Below are 22,021 nucleotides of genomic sequence, written 5' to 3'. Positions count from 1 at the left end.
ACAGTGGTTGCAACAATGATCTCTATGGTCATATTTTAATCAGATAATATAACACCCCAAAAAAACATGAGTTTTTTAAAAAGACTATATGGGCAGAGAAGATGCTTTGTCTTTTGGTTTTTAAACCTCCCCTGGCCCATCCCCACTCTGTATGGCAATTAGTGTTGCCCACTCCCCACATTTATTGGGTAAATGGATTCTGGCCCCTGCTGCAGGAGCTCTTACCCCATCATCTGCCCAGCCCCTGCCCAGCAATTAATTCTGCCCTGAGCCTCCAAACCAGCCCTGTTCTCCCAGTCCCCACATCAGTTCTGCCTGTCCCTCCACTCCCACTGCCCAGCCCACCCACCACCCAACAGTTCAGCCTCTATCCCACCCCACAAGTTCAGCCTTCCAGCCTCACCAGTGCTCCTTCTGGGGCTCTTCACTCCCACTGGCTGAAGCAGGATCCCCACTGCCCCTTTCTGACTGGCTGGAGGCAGCTCCAGGGGCTCTTCCCAGGCAGGTGCTGCAGGGAGGATTAGAGGAACCCCTGCCCCACCCAATTGCTTACAGGTGGCAGGGGAGAGTAGAGCCACCCTGAGCTACTGGGTTCTTTCACTCCTCCTCCCCACCTGTGAGAATAGTTTGCTGAGGGCTGTGGGAGGGGTACAGATCTCTGCCTGCAGCAGCTCTGATTGGTTGCTCAGCCCTAGGATGCACACAAGTGGGGGCAGACAGCCCCAGTGAGATCATTCTGAATAGTGCCAGTAACAACTTTCTAAAGATAACACTTTCAGGGGATTTTCCCCCAGCCCCAAGTTTTAGTACTTGTTACTACCACCAATTCAAATGCAACATATAACTATGCATATGCACATGCTCCCCTATGGCTCTTCTCTGGGAGGATTTACCCTGCTCCATCTATATAGGGAATGCTGTCCAAACCTTCCATAAGGCTCACTAGCTCCTTAAAGGTGGGGAACAAACCACTATCACAAGTCTACTTCAAACTCTTCCTGAATCTTTTCAAGGACAGTCTACAACGTACACAGCCTGCAGCAGTTCTAGTCCTCTTCTTCTTCTGCAGGGGGGTGAGGGAGCCTTCAGTTGAAATACAACACACTTGCAGGGTCCCCGGAACGCAACCCTTCCAGTAGACATTTCTGGACCTTGTGCTTCCCCACAGCTGAGTTCTTCAGTTTGGCTCCCACTCCCCCCAATTTATAAACTACTACATCTCCTGTTGGGTTCCCACTGGTTCCACTTTCAGAGAGGGGTTCTGGGTGTGTCCTGCCAGGCTCCTTGCCCACAATGGAAATCACCTGAATAGCTTCAAACAGCCAATGATGCCTAACGACTGCCACATACAATTTCTGCATGATTCTGGCCCATCCAGCTCTAACAGTTCTGGAAACACACAGAATACCCCCAAACAAACAAAACAGTACAGTTATTTACCCTAGAGTGACTGTGGTTCTTTGAGATGTTGTAGTCAGTGTGGATCCCACCATAGGTACGCATGCACATTACTTGCGTAACACAAGATTATTTTTTTATAACAGTGTCCATCAGGACGTACATGCACCCTGAGCCTCTTTGTGTTCACACAGAAGGGCATGAAGCCCGGGATGGCCTTGTCCTTCCCTCAGTTCCCTTGCCTGTGTAACTGAGGACTTTGAAAAGAGTGGATGGAGGACGGATCATAGGATCCACACTGATGACAACATCTCAAACAGCTGCAGTTACTGTATAGTAAAGAACCGCACTTTCTGCTTTGAGTTGGTGTTAGTGTAGATCCCACCAGCGGTGATGGCAAGTGATATTCTCTTCTGGATGGCGGGTGTTGTATCATGATCGGTGGAACTCAGAGTCAGAGGGCCCGTGTTCTCTGCAAGGACGGTTATTGACGGGGCACCAGGAAACACAGGGAGTTAGGCTGGAAGCAACTCAGCCACATGAAGAGCAGAGCACAGGGTCTAACAGCTTTCCACTTGTTCAAATCTGCATTTGGCTTCACTCTTTGCAAATGAAACATGTGGCCAGTGCTTGAGCTGTGAGTTCTCTGCAGTGCAGAGGCTGGCAGCGTGAGCCATGGCACACGGTCTGCAGCCCTCCAGAGGCCTGGTATTTCCAGGTACAAACCAAGCCCAGACGTGGATCTGGTGGAAGGAGGCGTTTGAGCCGTACAAAGACCTGGCCACGCAGGAGGATGACAACAGCAGGAAAGTAAGACTATTATTTTGCCTTATTGGGGAATGAGGCAGAGAGATCTGTGCATTCAGAAGCTCGGCACTGCCTCAAGGCTCACAGCAGACCTAGGAGCTGCAGGGAACCCATTTCTTCACAAAGTTGAACGAAACTGTGAAGCAACACGGGCTGTTAACTAGCAACCAGTCTGAAGGGGAGGGGAGGTTCCCAATCCTACTGCTTTACGCACACTGCCTGCTACATACGATGTTGGGGACTGGACAGACTCCTTAATTCGGGACTCAGCACTTGGAAATAACCACTTGCAGAAGCAGCTGCTCCGGGAAGGCGATCTCACATTACACAGATGCTTAGACATGGGGCATGCAGCGAAAGCCTCAAGAAAAAGGAAGGAAAGCCCTAGGAGGCACAGCACCGTCAGAAATACAGGCAGGGAGACAGCAGCAAAAGAGAGCAGTTGCTCACGGATCTATACCCTTAGAGGTATGCACTGAGGGTGAGAGCAGCTAGCAGAGCAATGCCCCACACTAGAGCAGCATTGCTGTTTTGGGGACCACCCAGAACAGTAAGGGTTCTGTCACTGCCTGCCTTGCAACTTCGGGTGCCTTGAAACTATGCTGCTAGAGTCCTGACACCAGTAGCCAGCCCACAAGCATAAAGGTCTCACCCCGTCTTCCACCAGCCTTGTTACTTTCTCCTCACAAGGTGCCCCTAATATCTCTTCTGGTCCTGAGTCTCCCCCAGATCCCTCTACCCCAGGTTCTTAACTACCAGACACTTGGACGTTTCCCATCTGGTTCGTCACCCCTGAAGGTGTGAAACCTGCTCCCCCGTCTCACCTCCAGTTATCAGTTCGCTTTGGTACACACACTCCACACAGTCTATTTTCCGGAGACCTGCTTAGGGTAAAAATAAACACAACATTTAATTCATAGAAAAAGCATGGATTCAAAAATGAAATAGTAAGGAGAAGCAAACGCATACAGGTTACACAGAAAATTAACCTAATGATGCAACTTCAGGCTTTACACTTCTACATTAGATAAATTCCCTTTTCCACTACAAGTTCCCTCTTGCCTTTGAGCAGTTTCCTGGCATGTCTCCTCGCCCAAGAGGGGATCCAACATTCACAGATAGCCCCCCTCCTTCAGAACTGTCCCTCAGTTCTCCTTTTGGAAAGGTTGTTTTTTTTCCTAGCGCCCCCACTTCCTGGCATGATGATTCATGGTTATTTAGGGTGAGGAAATTCTAGTAGGAATGTCTCAAATTGTTTTCCCTTTAAGCCCAATGGCCCATCATGTGTCTTTCCCTGGGTGGTACAATGCAGGTGCTTGGCGCTAGTATTGTCTGGTTGGAGAGGCAGGCCCTCCCTGCCTGGCTGACCATCGCCCTACTGTGAGGTGGCAGTAAAGCTTTCTGGACTCAGTTTTCTATATATATAAATTCATAATCACAGTCTGCAGACGTATCTCATAGTGACCATAAAGTTCAGAATGTTACAAATTTTCATAGAAACTTTACTCAACATATATTTATACCCAGTAATATTGTATACAATCAATTGATTCAATTGCTTAATCTTTGTGGTTCAGCCCCCGTTCTTCTTTCGCGTGTCTGAACCCTGATTGTCACACAAGGCATGTGGCCACAAGGCAATGGGATCCCTCAGGCTGACTTGGACTTGGACTAGAGTACGCCCTTTACAACGAGCAGGCAGAATCTAATAACGTACAGTGAGAGCATAAGGCAGCCTATAGGAAAATGTGACCTCATAGTAACTATCCTGCAAATAACAGGTGGAATCATTGATGGACCTATTCTCCATGAACTTGTCTAGTTCTTTTTTGGACCCTGTTATATTCGTGGCCTTCATAACATCTTCTGGCAAAGACAGGTTGACTGTGCGTTGTGTGAAGAAATACGTCCTTTTGTTTGTTTTTAACCTGCTGCCTATTAATTTCATTTGGTGACCCCTAGTTCTTGTATTATGAGAAGGAGTAAATAACACTTCCTTATTTACTTTCTCCACACCAGTCTTTCTCCACCCAACAAATCATGTTCATCTACGTGTCTGATAATTCTGTTCTTTACTATAGTTTCAACCAATTTGCCTGGTACCGAAGTTAGGTTTACTAGCCTGTAATTGCCGGAATCGCCTCTGGAGCCTTTTAAAAATTGGAGTTATATTAGCTATCCTCCAGTCATCTGGTACAGAAGCTGATTTAAATGATAGGTTATAATACCACAATATGAGAGCATTTGCCCTTGCTGACATGTCAAGTGCACAATGTTTAATGAAGGTCAGAGAGTTATACTCCATGTGGCTGCCTTACAACTATGTGAGATCAGCAACAAGGTTGCCTTCACTCTGGTGGCATGCGCTTTGAAATTCAGAGGCAGATGCTTGCCAGCCAGTTGATGACAGGTGGCAATTCACTGTGCACTCTACTTGGAGAGTCTCGTTAAGTAGATCGGCTGGCCTATTGATACACCTGATATGGCCACAAAGACCAGGACTAAGAGTCAGAAGGGCTAGTCCTGTCTAGGAAGTAGAATAGAGCTCTAGAAACAACCAAAGTGTGAAGTTTTGTTTTCTCCTGGAGAAGAGAGAAGTTTTTGGAAAGAAGCCCAGCATGGTGACTGACTGATTCACGTGGAATTCTGAGACTAACCTGGGAATGAACTTGGGGGGTGATCTCTAGTGCAGACATGTGCGTTACACTATTATAAGGCCAAACAAGTTGACTTTAGATAAATGGAAATGGGTGTAGAGCTTGTTCAACTATGCATTAAAAAAAATTTTTTTTTTCCATTCCAGCGTTCACAATTTTTCCAAATGTCTTCATGATTCAGAATGGCTTGATCAACAGTTCTTATGAACCTATTGAAGTTATCTACTGTTTGCAAACTACTTATAGAAAGTATACTCCATATTAGGAACATGCATTTTGATTTTTGCAATACCGTATTTTTTCATGCTTTGTGTGTATAAAAAGATCTTCTACACTTTCCACAGTATGCATCCGAAGAAGTGAGCTGTAGCTCACAAAAGCTTATGCTCAAATAAATTGGTTAGTCTCTAAGGTGCCACAAGTACTCCCTTTCTTTTTGCGAATACAGACTAGCACGGCTGTTACTCTGAAACCTGTCATATAGAGTGTGTGTCTGGAAACAGTGACAACCCTACGTAAAGGAATGAGTCACTTCCTTAAATTCCAGACAAGTCATATGTAGTAAGAGGCGCTCCTCCTATATGAGTTCAGCCTGAAGCCATAGTCACAGGAGAAAGGGAACCAGTTAGGAACCCAACATGAATTCATGACATATAATTTTATTGGGAAAGAATATTGGGTTTGGAAATCAGATATAATAACTGCTCCTCCCGCTGCTCTTATGGATGAGAATAGGTATTATGCCTAACCATCAGATCCTTTTTTTGTATGGACAATAGACCTTTCTACCTATTTTGGCAGGATCTTGCCTTAGTGCTGCCTTCTGACCCTTCAGAAACTGTTGGATATTTTATTCAGGACTCTCATAAGTAAGGTTTAAAAAGGCAGCTGTATTGCTGACCGTGTAACAAACCTGTATAATGGCTGGCCACACCCTCCCTTTCCAAATAAAGGGTGTCGCTCTATAAAAACAAAGGCCAGGGGCATTACTGATCAGTTTTCCCAAGGGAATTTCTTCAAATTTCAAGATTGATTTTGGCCTTGTTGATGAGACCATCCCAAACTAATGCTGATGAAACAGTAATACCTCAGCAGCATTTAGTCTGTGTGTAATCTAGTGCATGTTACAAAGTTGTATTCATGTTTGAAACCTTCCTCCTAACCCATACACATAATAAGCTGTGTGGGGGTTAGAGAACATGTAGCTGCCATGTTTGGGACAGGAAGCTTACCCACATTTATGCAGACCCTGGCTTCAGTAGGTCCTGCCCCAGAAAGGTCTGTGGAATGGTCTCCCAATGGATTTGGGGGCAGAAACAGGTGTTAACATCTGATTCCCCCTCGGTAGACAGGGTTTTTCATCCTGAACCAAGCACTCTGGAAGTCAGAATTTAAATAGTAAACTCTTTAGGTGGGATTATGGGTAAAACACACTAAAATTCAAGTAAATGAAGCAGGCTAGCGCTAGCATTTCCTCTACGTCCGAACAGAGGGATCAAAGAGCACCATCCCTCTAGATCGTCTAGCCCTGGGGCTTACATGAGCAAATTACCTTATGATAAAATATGCCACTAAAATAGGAGCTAATAGGGACATAGCATGGCCTAGAGTCAGTAGACCTGGGTTCTAGGCCCAGGTCTTCCCGCTGACCTGCTGGGTAACCTCTGTTAAGCCACTTCACCTCTCTCTGGCTGTTTCCCCTCCCATCCTGGGCCCATCTTGTCTATTTAGATTGTAAGCTTATCTTGTGTTTGTATCATATACAGTATATGGTATAATATAGACTATATTATAATATATAATAAAATATAAGCCATTGTCATTTTCCCAAATGCCACCATCAATACTTACAATTGTCATGGGCAAAATTGAGTCATCTATGAGGTACGGGATCTCAAGAACCATGTTTCCGATGGTGAAGAGCAGCAAGAGCCTGAAAATACTGGAGATGATTATTGTCCACCATCTTCTTCCATGTACAGTGGTTTACACCAATTGCAAAGTGATTTGATCCCCATAGTTATCTGATAGCTTTTTGCATAAGGTGGCAAATCAGGCCCACTCTTCTAAGGCGAGGAAGTGATTTTTCTTGTGCTACCTGTTATTATTTCATTTCACGAGAAAAAACTTCCCATGCCTCTCACAAACTGAAGTCTAGGTTTCTGCTGTTACAAAGATTCTCTTGCAAGAGCTAAACAGTGGGGTTGTCACCTGGATAGTAAACTGGTTCCAGAACCTCCCTTCCCACCCGCCCCATTTAGGAAACTATGGATGCTTATTCCAAATCATCACACCATATCATTTAACAATGTTTGGCAAGTTTTATTTATTAAATATTTTCCAACAAAAGCCTGTAAGGCAACAGAAGAGTAAAGCGTAAAATACATTTGACTTAATTGGCAACAACAGACTGCATGCGTCAGAAGGAATTAACCTCCAATAAAGCAGGATGTGCAGGAAACACAATGTACTCTTTTGATATGGTATTTCAAAGCTACCATTTCCTGGAACAGAGGCAGATAGATACACAGGTTGGCTGAGACTGGGAAAGGCTATCAGATTTATGTGCATGCAGTAATTCTCCAAAGCTTTCACTCACATACACTTCTAGGAGTCTAACGAGAAATCTGAACATTCTGTCACTGCATCAGGTCATTATGCACAATGTACTTTGTAATGATTTTCTCAGCATCTGAATCTAAGTCAGGTGGAACAAAGTTGGGGTTTCCCCCTCCTCCTCTTCCTCTGGTTCAACCACAACATCCTTGCTCCATCTGTGCTCTGAATCTCGATGCCATTAAACCTGATGATCCCAGTGACAGGAATGTCACAAAGACATTTTCCTGGACCAATATAACCCCCACCCAAGCGCTTATGGGTGGGATTTTTAAATGCACCTAAGAGAGACAGGAGCAAAGTCTCCTTGAAAGTGGGACTTTCAAAAATCCCACCCCAGGGGAATGAATACCAATGTTTGAAAACTATTGAGAGGTAGTTTAGCAGAGAGAGGATTTCATTGCATGTTATTTTGGAGGCAATGAAGGATGGGGGTAGTGGCAGCATCTGGCGGCAATAAACGAAGGAAATAAAAAAAATCGTATCCTGGTTTTAAGACTCATTTCCACTATGCTGTGTATACTATAGTGTCTCTTTTTTCATGGTTAAAAAAATTAAGAAAATTGCAAACCTAGACAGACTATCCTGTTGTGAACACCATAATAAAAACGAGCTCTTAGATAGCACCTTTGATACAAGGATCTCCCAACCCTTAACCAATGTTAATTGACACTCCTGCAGAGTCAGCAAGCATTACAAATGGTAAACCGAGACAAGCAGAAAGACTAGGGCTCTGTGGAAGTCATTGGGAGCAGAAATGGGCCAAATCACTCAGTGAGATTGCCATTTGGAAGACTGAACCTGTGTCTGGATAGATCAGTTTGTTTTCATTTGAAATAGAAACGTGTAAGCATAAAATAATAAAGATGAGACGGTGGCAACTCAAGCAGACCCCATAACACCAAACACCCTGAGGGTGGATCCTCAACTAATATAAGCTGTCCTGGCTCCCACGGGGAAGATGCTCAGCTGGGGTAAATTGCCAAAGCTTTGTTGATTTCAATGGAGTTATGACAGTTCACACCAGCAGAGGATGCACCCATTGTAGGCTTTGGCTGTAAGGAGGGTTTGGTACAACTGCAATCTTTGTTACCACACCTACGTCATCATCACATGCTGACCATTGACCAGGATTCTGGGACACCGGTAAGTGTCAATACTTCAACTTGGAAAGATTAATTACTTTAAAAGAAATATAAATAAGCAGTTTAAAGAGAGATGGTTGTGGACTAATGATCATTAACTGCTCAACATTAAAGCTGGGGCTGGTTCATGAGAATAAATAATGGGTGATGTGTCAGCTTGGAAAGCAAGTGATAAACTCCTCATAAGCGAGCAGGCTGCCTCCTCTTCTCACTGATGCAACCCTCATTTTTTATGCTCTCTCCATGACCTACATCTTCATACCCTTCAGTCTCTCTCCCTCCCTCCCTCTGCCAAATGTCCTTTTGTGTCTCTGAGCTCATTTCTGCCAGTGCTTCCCCTTCAAATTTCAGAGTATCAGCCGTGTTAGTCTGTATTCGCAAAAAGAAAAGGAGTACTTGTGGCACTCATAGTGCCACACGTACTTCTTTCCCCTTCAAATGTGCTCTTGTCGCTGCCTTCTTGAAAACAGAATGCTTTTCTTTGGGCAGAGCAGCACTGAAAATAATGACAATCATCATCATTGGCTTCCTTCAGAGCTCACTTTTAATCCCTTTTCTAATTGGGTTCCTGCCATGATCACAAAATCCCCCCTCAAACGTTCTTGCGCGCACTCTCTGTCTCACCTGCCTTTACCTTGTCAGCAGATTGGGGTTTGTTCATCATTTGTCTGCTTGAAATAGGTATAGTTTCGGTACATAAAGGGAAAGGGAGAACGAAAGAGAGACATTTGAGTACACAAATAACAGTACAGAAGGCTCAGTTAAAAAGACATTGGGTGAAATCTTGGCCCCAGTAAAGTCAGTGGCAAATCTCTCATTGTCTTCAATGGAGCCAGGATTTCAACCATTATATATAGCTTAACTTTAAAAGCCAGATTGGAATCGTCCATCACGTGGATGCGTGTGGGGGCACACAAGAAGTCTCCTCTCTCATCCGCCACCAAATTATTGCATAAATCACCCAAAAGCCAGTCAAAACAGTGGAGCAGGGATTGCTCATCCCATGTAGAGCAAATCACCTGTAAAGGACCAGAAAAGCAGCAGGGCCATCCCGCCATGCGATGGTCCACAGACCAAGGCCAGCACAATACAAGACAAATCCATGCTGGCCAAGTGGCTGCTACAGAATTCACCTACCTTCTGAGCACCAAACAGCCACGGGAGTTGTGTTTCCTGGGGAACAAATGGTATCAGAGTGTTGATGTGGTTCCATGCTTCCCACCACCTAGGGCTTTGTGCCATTTGCACAATAGAGCACTCAAAATGTGTAAGACTCACAATAGGTTCCAGAACAATGAGTAAATGTCCTCAATACCTAGTGTACCTTTCATTCCCTAAGATCCTGCCTCCATAGTTGCTTGCTAGAACCCTGCTACTCCTCAGTTGCCCAATTCTGATCTCATTTTGGTAGCCCCATTGACTTTCCTGGAGTAATATGGTTTCAGAATATATTATCTGTTGTCTGCTGTCTTCTAACAAAACTCTATATTCTTAAACATAAGAATGGCCATACTGGGTCAGACCAAAGGTCCATCCAGCCCAGTATCCTGTCTACTGACAGTGGCCAATGCCAGGTGCCCCAGAGGGAGTGAACCTAACAGGTAATGATCAAGTGATCTCTCTCCTGCCATCCATCTCCACCCTCTGACAAACAGAGGTTAGGGACACCATTCCTTACCCATCCTGGCTAATAGCCATTAATGGACTTAACCTCCATTAATTTATCTAGTTCTCTTTTAAACCCTGTTATAGTCCTAGCCTTCACAACCTCCTCAGGCAAGGAGTTCCACAGGTTGACTGTGCGCTGAGCGAAGAAGAATCATAGAATATCAGGGTTGGAAGGGACCTCAGGAGGTCATCTAGTCCAACCCCCTACTCAAAGCAGGACCAATCCCCAACTAAATCATCCCAATCAGGGCTTTATCAAGCCTGACCTTAAAAACCTCAAAGGAAGGAGATTCCACCACCTCCCTAGGTAACCCATTCCAGTGCTTCACCACCCTCCTAGTGAAAAAGTTTTTCCTAATATCCAACCTAAACCTCCCCCACTGCAACTTGAGACCATTACTCCTTGTTCTTGTATTGTGGGGCCCAAAACTGGACACAGTACTCCAGATTGGTCCTGCTTTGAGCAGGGGGTTGGACTAGATGACCTCCTGAGGTCCTTTCCAACCCTGATAGTCTATGATTCTATGAGGCCTCACCAGTGTTGAATAGAGGGGAACGATTACATCCCTCCATCTGCTGGCAATGCCCCTACTTATACAGTCCAAAATGCCGTTAGCCTTCTTGGCAATAAGGGCACACTGTTGACTCATATCCAGCTTCTCATCCACCATAACCCCTAGCTCCTTTTCTGCAGAACTGCTGCCCAGCCATTCAGTCCCTAGCCTGTAGCATGGGATTCTTCCGTCCTAAGTGCAGAACTCTGCACTTGTCTTTGTTGAACCTCATCAGATTTCTTTTGGCCCAATCCTCTAATTTGTCTAGGTCCCTCTGTATCCTATCCCTACCCTCCAGCGTATCTACCACTCCTCCCAGTTTAGTGTTATCTGCAAACTTGCTGAGAGTGCAATCCACGCCATCCTCCGGATCATTAATGAAGATATTGAACAAAACCAGCCCCAGGACCGATCCTTGGGACTCCACTTGATACAGGCTGCCAACTAGACATGGAGCCATTGATCACTACCCATTAAGCCCGACGATCTAGCCAGCTTTCTATCCACCTTATAGTCCATTCATCCAGCCCATACTTCTTTAACTTGCTGGCAAGAATACTGTGGGAGACCATACCAAAAGCTTAGCTAAAGTCAAGGAATAACATGTCCACTGCTTTCCCCTCATCCACCGAGCCAGTTATCTCATCATAGAAGGCAATTAGGTTAGTCAGGCATGACTTGCCCTTGGTGAATCCATGCTGACTGTTCCTGATCACTTTCCTCTCCTCTAAGTGCTTCAAAACTGATTCCTTGAGGACCTGCTCCATGATTTTTCCAGGGACTGAGGTGAGGCTGACTGGCCTGTAGTTCCCCTCCTCCCCATGCTGTGCTGCCATGTGCAGTAGTCTGGGAGCTGACCTTGTTCGTGAAGACAGAGGCAAAAAAAGCATTGAGTACATTAGCTTTTCCCCCATCCTCTGTCACTAGGTTGCCTCCCTCATTCAGTAAGGGGCCCACACTTTCCTTGATTTTCTTCTTGTTTCTAACATACCTAAAGAAACCCTTCTTGTTACTCTTAACATCTCTTGCTAGCTGCAACTCCAGGTGTGATTTGGCCTTCCTGATTTCACTCCTGCATGCCGGAGCAATATTTTTATACTCCTCACTGGTCATTTGTCCAATCTTCCATTTCTTGTAAGCTTCTTTTTTGTGTTTAAGATCAGCAAGGATTTCACTGTTAAGCCAAGCTGGTCGCCTGCCATATTTACTATTCTTTCTACATGTCGGGATGATTTGTTCCTGTAACCTCAATAAGGATTCTTTAAAATACAGCCAGCTCTCCCGGACTCCTTTCCCCCTCATGTTATTCTCCCAGGAGATCCTGCCCATCAGTTCCCTGAGGGAGTCAAAGTTTGCTTTTCTGAAGTCCAGGGTCCGTATTCTGCTGCTCTCCTTTTATTTGTTTTAAACCTGCTGCCCATCAATTTCATTTGGTGGCCCCTAGTTCTTATATTATGGGAACAAGTAAATAACTTTTCCTTATTCACTTTCTCTACACCACTCAGGATTTTATAGGCCTCTATCATCTCCCCCCTTAGTCTCCTCTCTTCCAAGCTGAAAAGTCCTAGCCTCTTTAATCTCTCCTCATATGGGACCCGTTCCAAAATAGTAGGCTGTCTCTTACTGGCATCAAAGCGACAACAATACTTTGTACTTCTATAGCATAAGTCATCTGAGGGTCTCAAAACATTTTCCAAAGGTGAGCAGCATTATCCTGGTTTGACAAATGGGAGAAACAAAAGCACAGAAAGATTAAGGGGCAGCTCCTCAATGGCTGCAAACTGGTATTGAAATCAACGGAGTGTGCACAAGCTAAGGATTTGGTACTAAATGACAGAGTAGCTCACTAGTACAGGTGGGGTGTAATCCGGTCTCCATGGACATCAGTGTCAAAACTCCATGCAATCATCATCATCTGTTGTGGGGAACATTGCCTAGTGGTCAGGGATTAGGCCCTATGGGAGTGTGGTCAGGAAGCCAAGGCCCTTGTACTCCACTGAGCTCGGGCCCAGGGCCTTGTGTGGCCTACCAAAGGGTCTGGCACAAAGGAGAACCTTAAGATTGCCCTCCTTGGGCTACTTCCTACAACTTCTCCAGTGTCTAAAGTTCACAGTCTGTAACTGGAAAATGTGGAGGGGGTCAGTTCCCCACTTGACACCTCTTCACGGCCAAGCATGGCATGGTGGCACTCTCCCTCTTCGGGTGGCAGTTGTTTCCTCTCATGCCAGGTCAGGTCAGTTCCAAGTCTCTCTCCTTCTGGGATAGTCCATAAACAAAACAAGGGAAGTTAACACAAACAAACTGAGTCAATATTCAAGAGGGGGAAATGTCTCCCTCTCACCGTGTATCAGAATCAGGTCCCTCTTTCCTCTGGGAGGGACCTTCAGGCAGTTGTTGATAGGAGAGATCCTGCTTTCCCTCAGGAGCTGCAAGGTAAAGGTCCTTTCTCTTCCCTGGTCTGCCCACAAATGAGCTGCTCTGCTCCCTTTTAACTCCTCCTTCAGCCTGTGAATCTCTTACAGGTGTGTGTGTGTGGTGGGGAGAGGGCTGGAATCTCCTGAACCCTTTGTTGCCCAGTGTGGGGTTTGTATACCCTCTCACACTCCCACAGATTTCAGCAGGGCCAGCTTTCACCCTGAGTCTGTTGACTACTCTAGTGTAATGGAGGAATTTGTAGAGCACCTCTGTAATAGTTATAGATGGGCAGGAAATGGTTCCCCTCTCCAGCAAATATTTTAGAGAATTGAAAAATGCTGACCATCCCAAATGGGGACAAAATCATTAATCTCAAAAAAAATTGTGAATTAAAAAATTGGGGGGGAAAATCAGGTCAGGTCAAGCAAAATGTTTCATTTAGATTTCAACGTTTTCTTTCTTTCAGTATAATTAGCTTAATTTTTTAAAAAAAAGTTGGAATTTTTCATATTGAAAATGTTTAAATTTTTTAGACATTTTAAAAAAAAATTCCTCACTTTCAAATTGGGAGATTTGTCAAAACCGACCCTGTTCCCTGTTTTAGAAATGGTTTCAATTTTGAACTGGCATTTTTCAAGAAAAAAATGATTAATCAAAAAATGCCCATCCAACCCGAGTGTTTCTAAGCATCACTGATATATTAATGCTTTCTATTATAAGCCTAAAAAATCAACCTCTTACATCTCGTGTTGATTTGTCCCTACCAGTAATTCTCACAGGTCACATAAAAAAAAGACCGAGAGGTCATTTGGTACATCGCTACCAAATCTGACAGTCATGCAGATTCTCAGTTCTCCCCAAAGGTGTTGTGTAAATGGGTTTTATTTTCACACCATGGTTTCTATACTTTCTTGTAAACAGTAGTTCCTGGCTTCAATTTTAGCTCTGTGTTGATGTAGTCTCTAATTGCACATATAGGGCCAAACATATACGTTTTTACATGTAGCTGTTTTCTAAAAATGCTAATCACTGCAATATCATGGTACACTGAAGGGTCTTATCCTTGTTTCCACTAAGGTCAATGGGCATCTTGCCATTGATTCAATGATAGTGGGATTGGCCTCACATTGTGTGCATGTTTGCTTGCACACATCAAAAAAAGACATGGTCATGAGCCTGTAGTCATGCTGCTTATAGAACTTCCATTGACTCAAACGGAGTGCAACTTGTGGTATGGCCAAGGAATTGGAACCTCATTTGTGCAGATTAGTCCAGCGCCACACTGTCCCCTTGGAAAACCCACAGGCGGTTGCTTTGGGGGAACGAATCTCTGTGGGGAACCCAGCGTGAAGCTCTCAACACATTAGCCTATCAGGGGGATTGGATACATTCAACCTGATCATTGGGAGCCCCGAGGATACAAAGTGAGGCTCCAAGACCATATTATTTTTATCTTCAGAGCTCCATGGGTCCAGAGTGGGAGGAGATGCATCTTCCTGTCACCACCCCTGTGCTACCCACTCCTCCCCCAATCTGAGTCCCTTTCTTCCTTCAGCAAAGGTCCTGGGCCACCAGGAGAGGACTCCATGGTTCCTAGAGCAAGGGATACCACTCTGTGAAGGTAGCTGAGCGATGTTTCCATGTGGTAGGTGTGCAGATTCCTTCCCATGCATTTTTCTAGGGGGCATGATCTGGGCCAGTGGGTGTTTGTGCCCCAGTGGTCACAGGCCTAGCTTTCCAGACACAAATTCTGAAGTCACTTTGCATAACACACGACATTTTTCTTTGTTTCTCTTTTTCTTTTTTTACACTTTTAAGAACGTTCTGGAAAAAAAAAGCGACCTGAAGCATGTTTTTCCGCATTACCATAAAGAGGGCTTGTGAGTGCATGGTATTGGTATCCAAAAGCTATTAAACTCCTTAGTGATGTGAAACAGATGGAAAATAAGACAAAAGAATTCACAACTCATGTTAGACTGAATTGAATTCCTTTAATTTCACACAATGAATAACATATGAATAGGATTAACTTTTTTTTCTTTTCTTTTCTTTTTTTTTTCTTTTTTTTTCTTTTTTTTTTAGTTAAGTGCTCTACACTGTGCTAACCAGACTTGGTAGCCAAAAGACTGAGCTTTGTTTTAGAAAAAAATGTTTAAAAACCAACATCTAAGATCATGAAGGAGCATGACATTAAAGCATGCCAGATGTATCTAAGCCTCAAATAACACCAAGTCCATATCCATTTTTAAATGTACAAAAATGCTTCATGAATAAAAACTGTTACAAAAAGAACATTTCAAACAATGTACAAGGTTTTTTTCTCTTGCCTCTATATTCAATAAAATACAAATACATTTTTTTGCTCTAAAATATGTTTACATACAATCAAAGTAGAACATGCAAATTACACTTTAAAAAAGGCTTTTAAAAACCACTTATGAATACAAACTAAAAATTAGCCAGCACGACTTATAGAACAATCTTGTGCCCCATTCGTTTGAATTTTTTTTTAATTTTTTGAAATACAGTATATACATATTTAACACTTCATGTGCATTTATTATTTAAGAAATAGCTTAAAGAAAAAGAAAAAAGTAAAACAAACCAACATGGGATTAAACTGCTTTCCCCACGTTGTCCAATTGGCAGCTTTTTTATGGTTTTACAATTTTTTTCTTTTTTTTGTTGTTTTGTTTTCTTTTTTAGTGTTTTATACAACCTAGAGAGGCGTCTTTAGGTTTAGGTTTCTCTTGTTTAAATGTGCTTCTAATTGTCTCAGAACTGCTGCACCTCATATTTTGGATGATGCTAGAAGGAAGAAGTAAAACAAAGGCATGATCGGGGTCACCCCAATTCAGAAAAGTATCCCTTTAAGGAGGATAGTGCTTAAACACATGCTTAAGTGATTTCCTGAGTTGGGGGCTGTGAAAAGAGGAGTTAGGGAGATCCTTATGTATAGAATAATAATTATTATTATATATTTGTATTACTGTTGCACCTACGACCCCTCTGTCATGGACCAGGGCCCCATTGTGCCCAGCTTAGTACAACCGATACAAACACAATGAATAGTCCAAAACACTGTTGGAAAATGGAGAAGTATGGACCATGCAGTAGGATACCCTAGTATTTATTATAATTAGTGTTGCTGTTGTTTATTTCTACAGTGCCCGAAAGCATGCAAGGTGCTTCACGCAACATTTAGTATTGGAAGGGCTCAAGAAACTGCTTCCTCTCCCCACTCCCAACTGTCCCCTTTCCTTGCTTTATATAGTCAGTCCTTGGAAATATGTTCTGAGAATTTAGGCAGTTCCTCAGTAAATCTTAATAGTGGTAGGGAGAAAAAAAACCCAAAAAGCTCGTTACTGGAATAATGTTGGGTAATAAACTTCAGGAGTGGGATTTTAGCCTTAAGCCCTAAAACTAAATCCTTTATGACCTGCACGTAGTACATCACCTTATAATATTATTCTGTCAGCAACTTGCCTATCATCTTTAGAGACTATGCAACATGCAGAACACAAATTCTGAGTGCCACTGAGCAACACTTTCCACCTGCCTGCATACACATTAGCATGCTAATCATCCGCCAGCCAATATTGGCTGCGCGATGCTGTTGTTTGGACAAACAGCCAATGCTGGATCAGAGCATCCTTGCTTCCTACTATGTCCCATTGCAAGCTCCTGCACGGAAGAAATAAATCCTCAGTCGTGTTGGTTAAAGACCACTTGACCTAGACGGTAAACTCTTTGGAAGCTACTGTTTGGATACCTACTGTTGATTCCTAATTGTGCCCTTACTGTTATGCAGAACACTGCAGGGGAGAGAGGGGTGGGGCAGTAGTGGTGGGGTGTAGGTGCTATTAAGTAGTCTGCCTGTGGGCAGAATACTGTATATTTCCTTCAGTTGTTAGCAAGAGTGTGACGGGGCAGGGTTCCGGCCACCCCCTAAACCCACTAGTTCGGCCCTCTTGGGGACATGAAGCACTGAGTTGGCCCCATAGTCTAGTGCTCAGGGAGAACTAGCTCTGCATTATGCCTGGATGCTGTGTGGGAGATGTTGATGCGTATGGGGCACAGCTCCCCAGCGTACCTCTGTCGGGATAGCCACAATTTAGGAAACAAATTCAGCCCTTGGAGATACATGGACAGCTCTGATGATCTTCAATGGGATCCACATGTGGCATCCAAGGATGGAATTTGGCCCTTTGAGACCTTTTCTCCACCCGTTAAACATGAAAACCTCTGTTTTGCTAATGGGGAAACAGAACATTTGAGTTTGAATCTAGGATTCGTCAATGCTGGGATTAGTTTCCATTTACAGTCTACCTGGAAAACAAGAATACACTTTTCTTGTGCATTTAAAGAGACACTGTCAACGTTCTAGGCCAAAGGGCGAGAAAAAAATAATTCCTTTAAAAACTAAATACCAATAAAGTTTCTTATGGGTGGGGGGACGGGGGAATTTAAACATTTCTCTGCAGTACCAAGACTTCAACCAGCAACACTGCGCTAGTTCATGAGGACCAGAAAGCAAAACTAATGATAACAGAATGAGAAACTGACCAGGCTACTCCTAAACTGTGTGAATTGCAAAGGAAATAATCATAATTAAAAGAAAAAAAACCCACAAAAAGCAAATTGGTAGGATAAATGGTGCAAAAACAAATTAGGAACAGAATCCTATGGTCCCTCTCATTGGTTTTAATGAGACTTTTAACTGAGTTAAGACCACAAAATTTGTCCCTAGATTTTTTTAAAAAATGCATTCAGTCTGAATAACCTAAGGTGCTATAACAGAAGTAAGAAAAAAAATCAATCTTTAAAAAGAATGAGCTTTATGTTTACAGTGTCCCTTTAACACCATAGTCTTGATATGATTTTGTAAATAAAGAACAGAAAAGAAACACGTTCTTTTTTCAGAGAACTAATATGTTTATTTAGTTATTTAGTGTCATGCTATTTGAAATTTCCTTGGCAATAAGCCACATCAAAGATTTCTCGAACAAGGGAATCATTTAATAATTCCACTTTCCACTCCCTCACTGGAATTTCCCTCACTTCCTCTTTTAACATTAATCTTGCCATGCCAGGTGTTCAGAATCTTGGAGGAATTAAAAATAAAGTAAAATAAAATAAAGTTGAAAGTTCCTGTTTTAAAATTTCAACAACTGACTTTTAAAAAGTTTTATTACTGCAATGGAATAGCTTTCATCTTCAGTCTTCGTTTTGCTTACCATTTTTAACTGGGCTGTGGACATTGAGATCAGATATTTTATCCAAACTAAAATCAATGGCTAAAGTACAACTCGAAGGAGAAATTTACAATTTAAACTGACCATTTAAAGAGACGATTTGTCACACACAGTTTGCATCCATGCAGACTGATAGCTTTATAATTACATTATGTACAAAAAAACTTTTTAGTTTATTAAGGCAACCACAACTTGGAGAACTTGTCCAAAGTGGCATTAATACAATTGCAGTGGTGCTACCCTTTGAACATTATTTTTATTTTTCAGATAAGAACACTTATTCCTTTTTTGTCTTACGAAGTAATTGCCAAGAAATAACCTACTTCTTCATATGGTTTTATTGTCTGTATTTTTTAAACCACCTACTTTAGCTATTTTCTTTTTAAACAACACGCCAAGGCATTGCTACAGAGTTTTGATCCAATCCCGCAAACATTCTGCACCTGGGATTCCCACTGATTCCAGTGGGAGTTCCTGGTGATGAGAATGAGCAGGATTGGGCCTTCCTCCGCCCCTCATGTCTGGTGATTTTATCCATATTGTACAATATTTTCTATGCCCCAGAAGTTTCTTGCTGTTCTTTACTGCTATATGCTGAGCATGAAAACAACTTGGTGGCTGGTGACCCCTTTGTTAACATGCCACTGGGAATTACAAGTTGCTTAACAGAAAGGTGCTACCATTACTGAATATCCATGTACACCTTATTTTAAAACATGGTGCTATTCCATCATTCCTCAGGATAGCACTCGGAATGAGCATGTGTGTGCATGTAAGGCGGTATTTGTGTATTGCCCGTATTGCAGCGAGTCCTTGTAAGTAGGCAAATAACTGAGAAAAAAGATGTCTAGTCAGAGTAAGATTCAGGCCATGTGGGATTATGATGTCCCCAAAGCCCAGCAGGTTTATAAAACTGAAAAAATTAAATGAATTCAAACAGATCATAACAGAGATCACAGTTGAGGAATTTACATTTTTTTTTACAGTGAGTTCTACTATGGTATAGCTATTCGTAGTTGTGCCTGACCCACCAAATAAAATCAGAGTCGACGATGCAGCTCCAAGGATGATGTTCAGATGCGTACTGAGAAGACAGCCTTCCGCTTGCAAGATATGAGAACAGCAATGCTGAGATGCTGATTTATTTTGGACACTCTGCAAAGTGGATGGTCTCATTAACTTTGAAATTCCCCCACCCACACCCTGCTCCTTTCCCCCTTTTCCTACGGGCTAGTGCCAAAGATGATGATGATGACGATGATTATTATTGGTCCATCCTATCTGAACGGTCATGGCTGCCATGCTACTGAAAAGGAGAGGGACTCTGATGCTGCTTCAGGCGTCAAGCAGAACCTACCCCCCTTACACACTTCAGGGTGTCGGTCACGAAGTGCTCAGCCCCCGATACAGGCGTTCCATTGGATGTGTCTGTACTAGGGAAGAATTTCACTTTCACTTCCTCTTGCTTTCCGGTGCCTTTTCACTTTCACTTCCTCCTCCTCCTCCTGATGCTGCTGCAGATGCGGTTTGTTTTTCCGCTTTCCAACTCGTGGTGTCCGGGAAAGGGGTGGGGGTGGAGGAGGAGGTGGCGGGGGAGGAGGGGGAAGCGGTGGTGTCTCTCGAGCCATGTTTATTACAGCCTCAATGGTGGCCATGACTGTATCTTGACTGGCTGCTTGCTCCAGTATTAAAGGGTTCAATGTGGGTCTCTGACCTCGTTTGCTGGGAAGGTCAATGCATTTTTCCAGAACTGGCATTTGGTCTCTGGAGTCTTCGTCAAATGAGAAAGGTTGCTTCCGGGGACGCCCTCTCCTCTTCTTTACGAAGTTATTGCCTGTCTTTGATTGTCTCTGCAGCCGCTTGGCTTTCAGGATTTTGTTCACGTGATCCAAGTTCTTTTTGGTGGACAGGATCTTGGTGTAGTTGCACATCTTGCGCACCTCACACTGGATTGCTTCGATTTCCCGACGCTTGAATCTCTTTTTCAGTGGTGAACTGGCTGTGGGGAGAAAGGGAGAGAAACATCCATTGTTAAAACAAAAATGAATGAAAACTGTCTCGCTCCTGCCATCTTTAGAAAGGTGAAAAGCTGGGGTTTTTTAACATGTTTAATAGGGCAGAATGAAACGATTAATAGTAATGGATGATGATAAATAATGACAGAAAGATGGAAACCTGCATAGAAAAAGCAATTAAAAAAGAAGAAGAAGACAAGATTATTTCTTATAGTGGCGGAATTAGCCATGGAAGAACAATTGTTATAATCTTTATTGCCAGTTTAGATAAAAGACTTTAGGACCCCGACTACATAACAATCCTCAAAGATCTATCCATCTTCATGTCCTCTCTGGAGCAACCTGTAGTTGCCAACCTGCTTTTCATTCCTTTTGCCTAATGACTTGTGAAACTCCAAAGCAATAAAGACTTCACTACAACATGTTTTACAATGGGCTTGATTTAACCCCACTGCTGTATGGGACTGCCACGAAGAGGCCTGCTCTCTGTCTCTGCTCTGATGCCTTCCCGTGGGGTTGGAGGGCATGGTAGTGAAGAGATGCCACACTGATTTACTATGCTAGCTGTCAACCTTGGTAGGACTGGTCACCAATTTGGCATACATCACAAAATCTGCACACTTGATGGCTTCACCCTGCCCTTTAATGGTCACTGCAGTATCCACTGCAGTTGAGAAGTGACAGGAATCAGTTGTAATGACTATAAAGGAGACTCGTTACTGAAGCCAGTGGACATAGACTCTGTGGTTCTCTTTGGCTCCCAGACTCACTAATACAGCTTGTGCTCCTTAATATCACCACCTGAACTAATCAGTCATAAAATTGATAGCCCTCTACACTACAGTCACACTGGAAAAATCCAGTAAACAACAGTTGCCACATTGCAATATCAGAGATAGGACTGTAAATGCCTACACTTAGAGAGAATATAACTAATTTCTCAGATACCAGAGCAGTAACAGAGAGTAAATACTGTCTCTTTAATGCGAATCACGGTAGATTTTTTGTAAGTTACATTCTGTAATATCTGTGGATGAGAGAAACTCAGAGTAAGTACAATCAGAGAAGCATCCAAAACACCTCATTAAAACACCTTTTCTCAAAATGCTTCAGCACTAGTTTTCTGGGAAGACCAAAGAGTGAATGTGCATATGCAAAATTTATTCATTGCAAAAAAACCCCTAAAACTTACCAGAATTTCTAATATCAGTACTCAGGTGCAAGACTGTCATTCAATTCCCTTACTCTATTTGTTTTTCTAAGACAGACTGAGAACCTATAATGAAAGTAAAGATGATCCAGTGGTTAGGATTCTAGATTAGCACTCTAGAGACTCAGGCACAAGTCTCTCCTGTGCCTAAGACCTTGGACAAGTCACTTTGGGCCAACTTTCTAAAGGTTTTAGACAACTGAAGATGCACATAGGTGACTAATAGGATTTTCACAGGCACCTAGGTACCTAACTCTCATTAAAATCAATGAATGCCTAGG

General features: G+C 43.2%; 1 protein-coding gene across 1 annotated transcript in view; it reads right to left on the bottom strand.

Moving 5' to 3' along the window:
* Positions 1–13,983: 13,983 nt before the first annotated feature.
* Positions 13,984–22,021, bottom strand: part of SETBP1 (SET binding protein 1) — a 315,053-nt gene continuing 307,015 nt past the window's right edge. Inside the window, exon 5 of the mRNA XM_074952307.1 lies at positions 13,984–20,514. Coding sequence (XP_074808408.1) covers positions 19,949–20,514 — 566 coding nt within the window. The 3' untranslated portion in view covers positions 13,984–19,948. The remainder of the gene's footprint in view (positions 20,515–22,021) is intronic.

This window comes from Natator depressus, chromosome 5, assembly GCF_965152275.1.
Source record: "Natator depressus isolate rNatDep1 chromosome 5, rNatDep2.hap1, whole genome shotgun sequence".
NCBI classification, from domain to species: Eukaryota; Metazoa; Chordata; order Testudines; family Cheloniidae; genus Natator; species Natator depressus.
The sequence above is the reverse complement of the archived record's forward strand: the minus strand, read 5'-3'. Positions and strand labels throughout refer to the sequence as shown.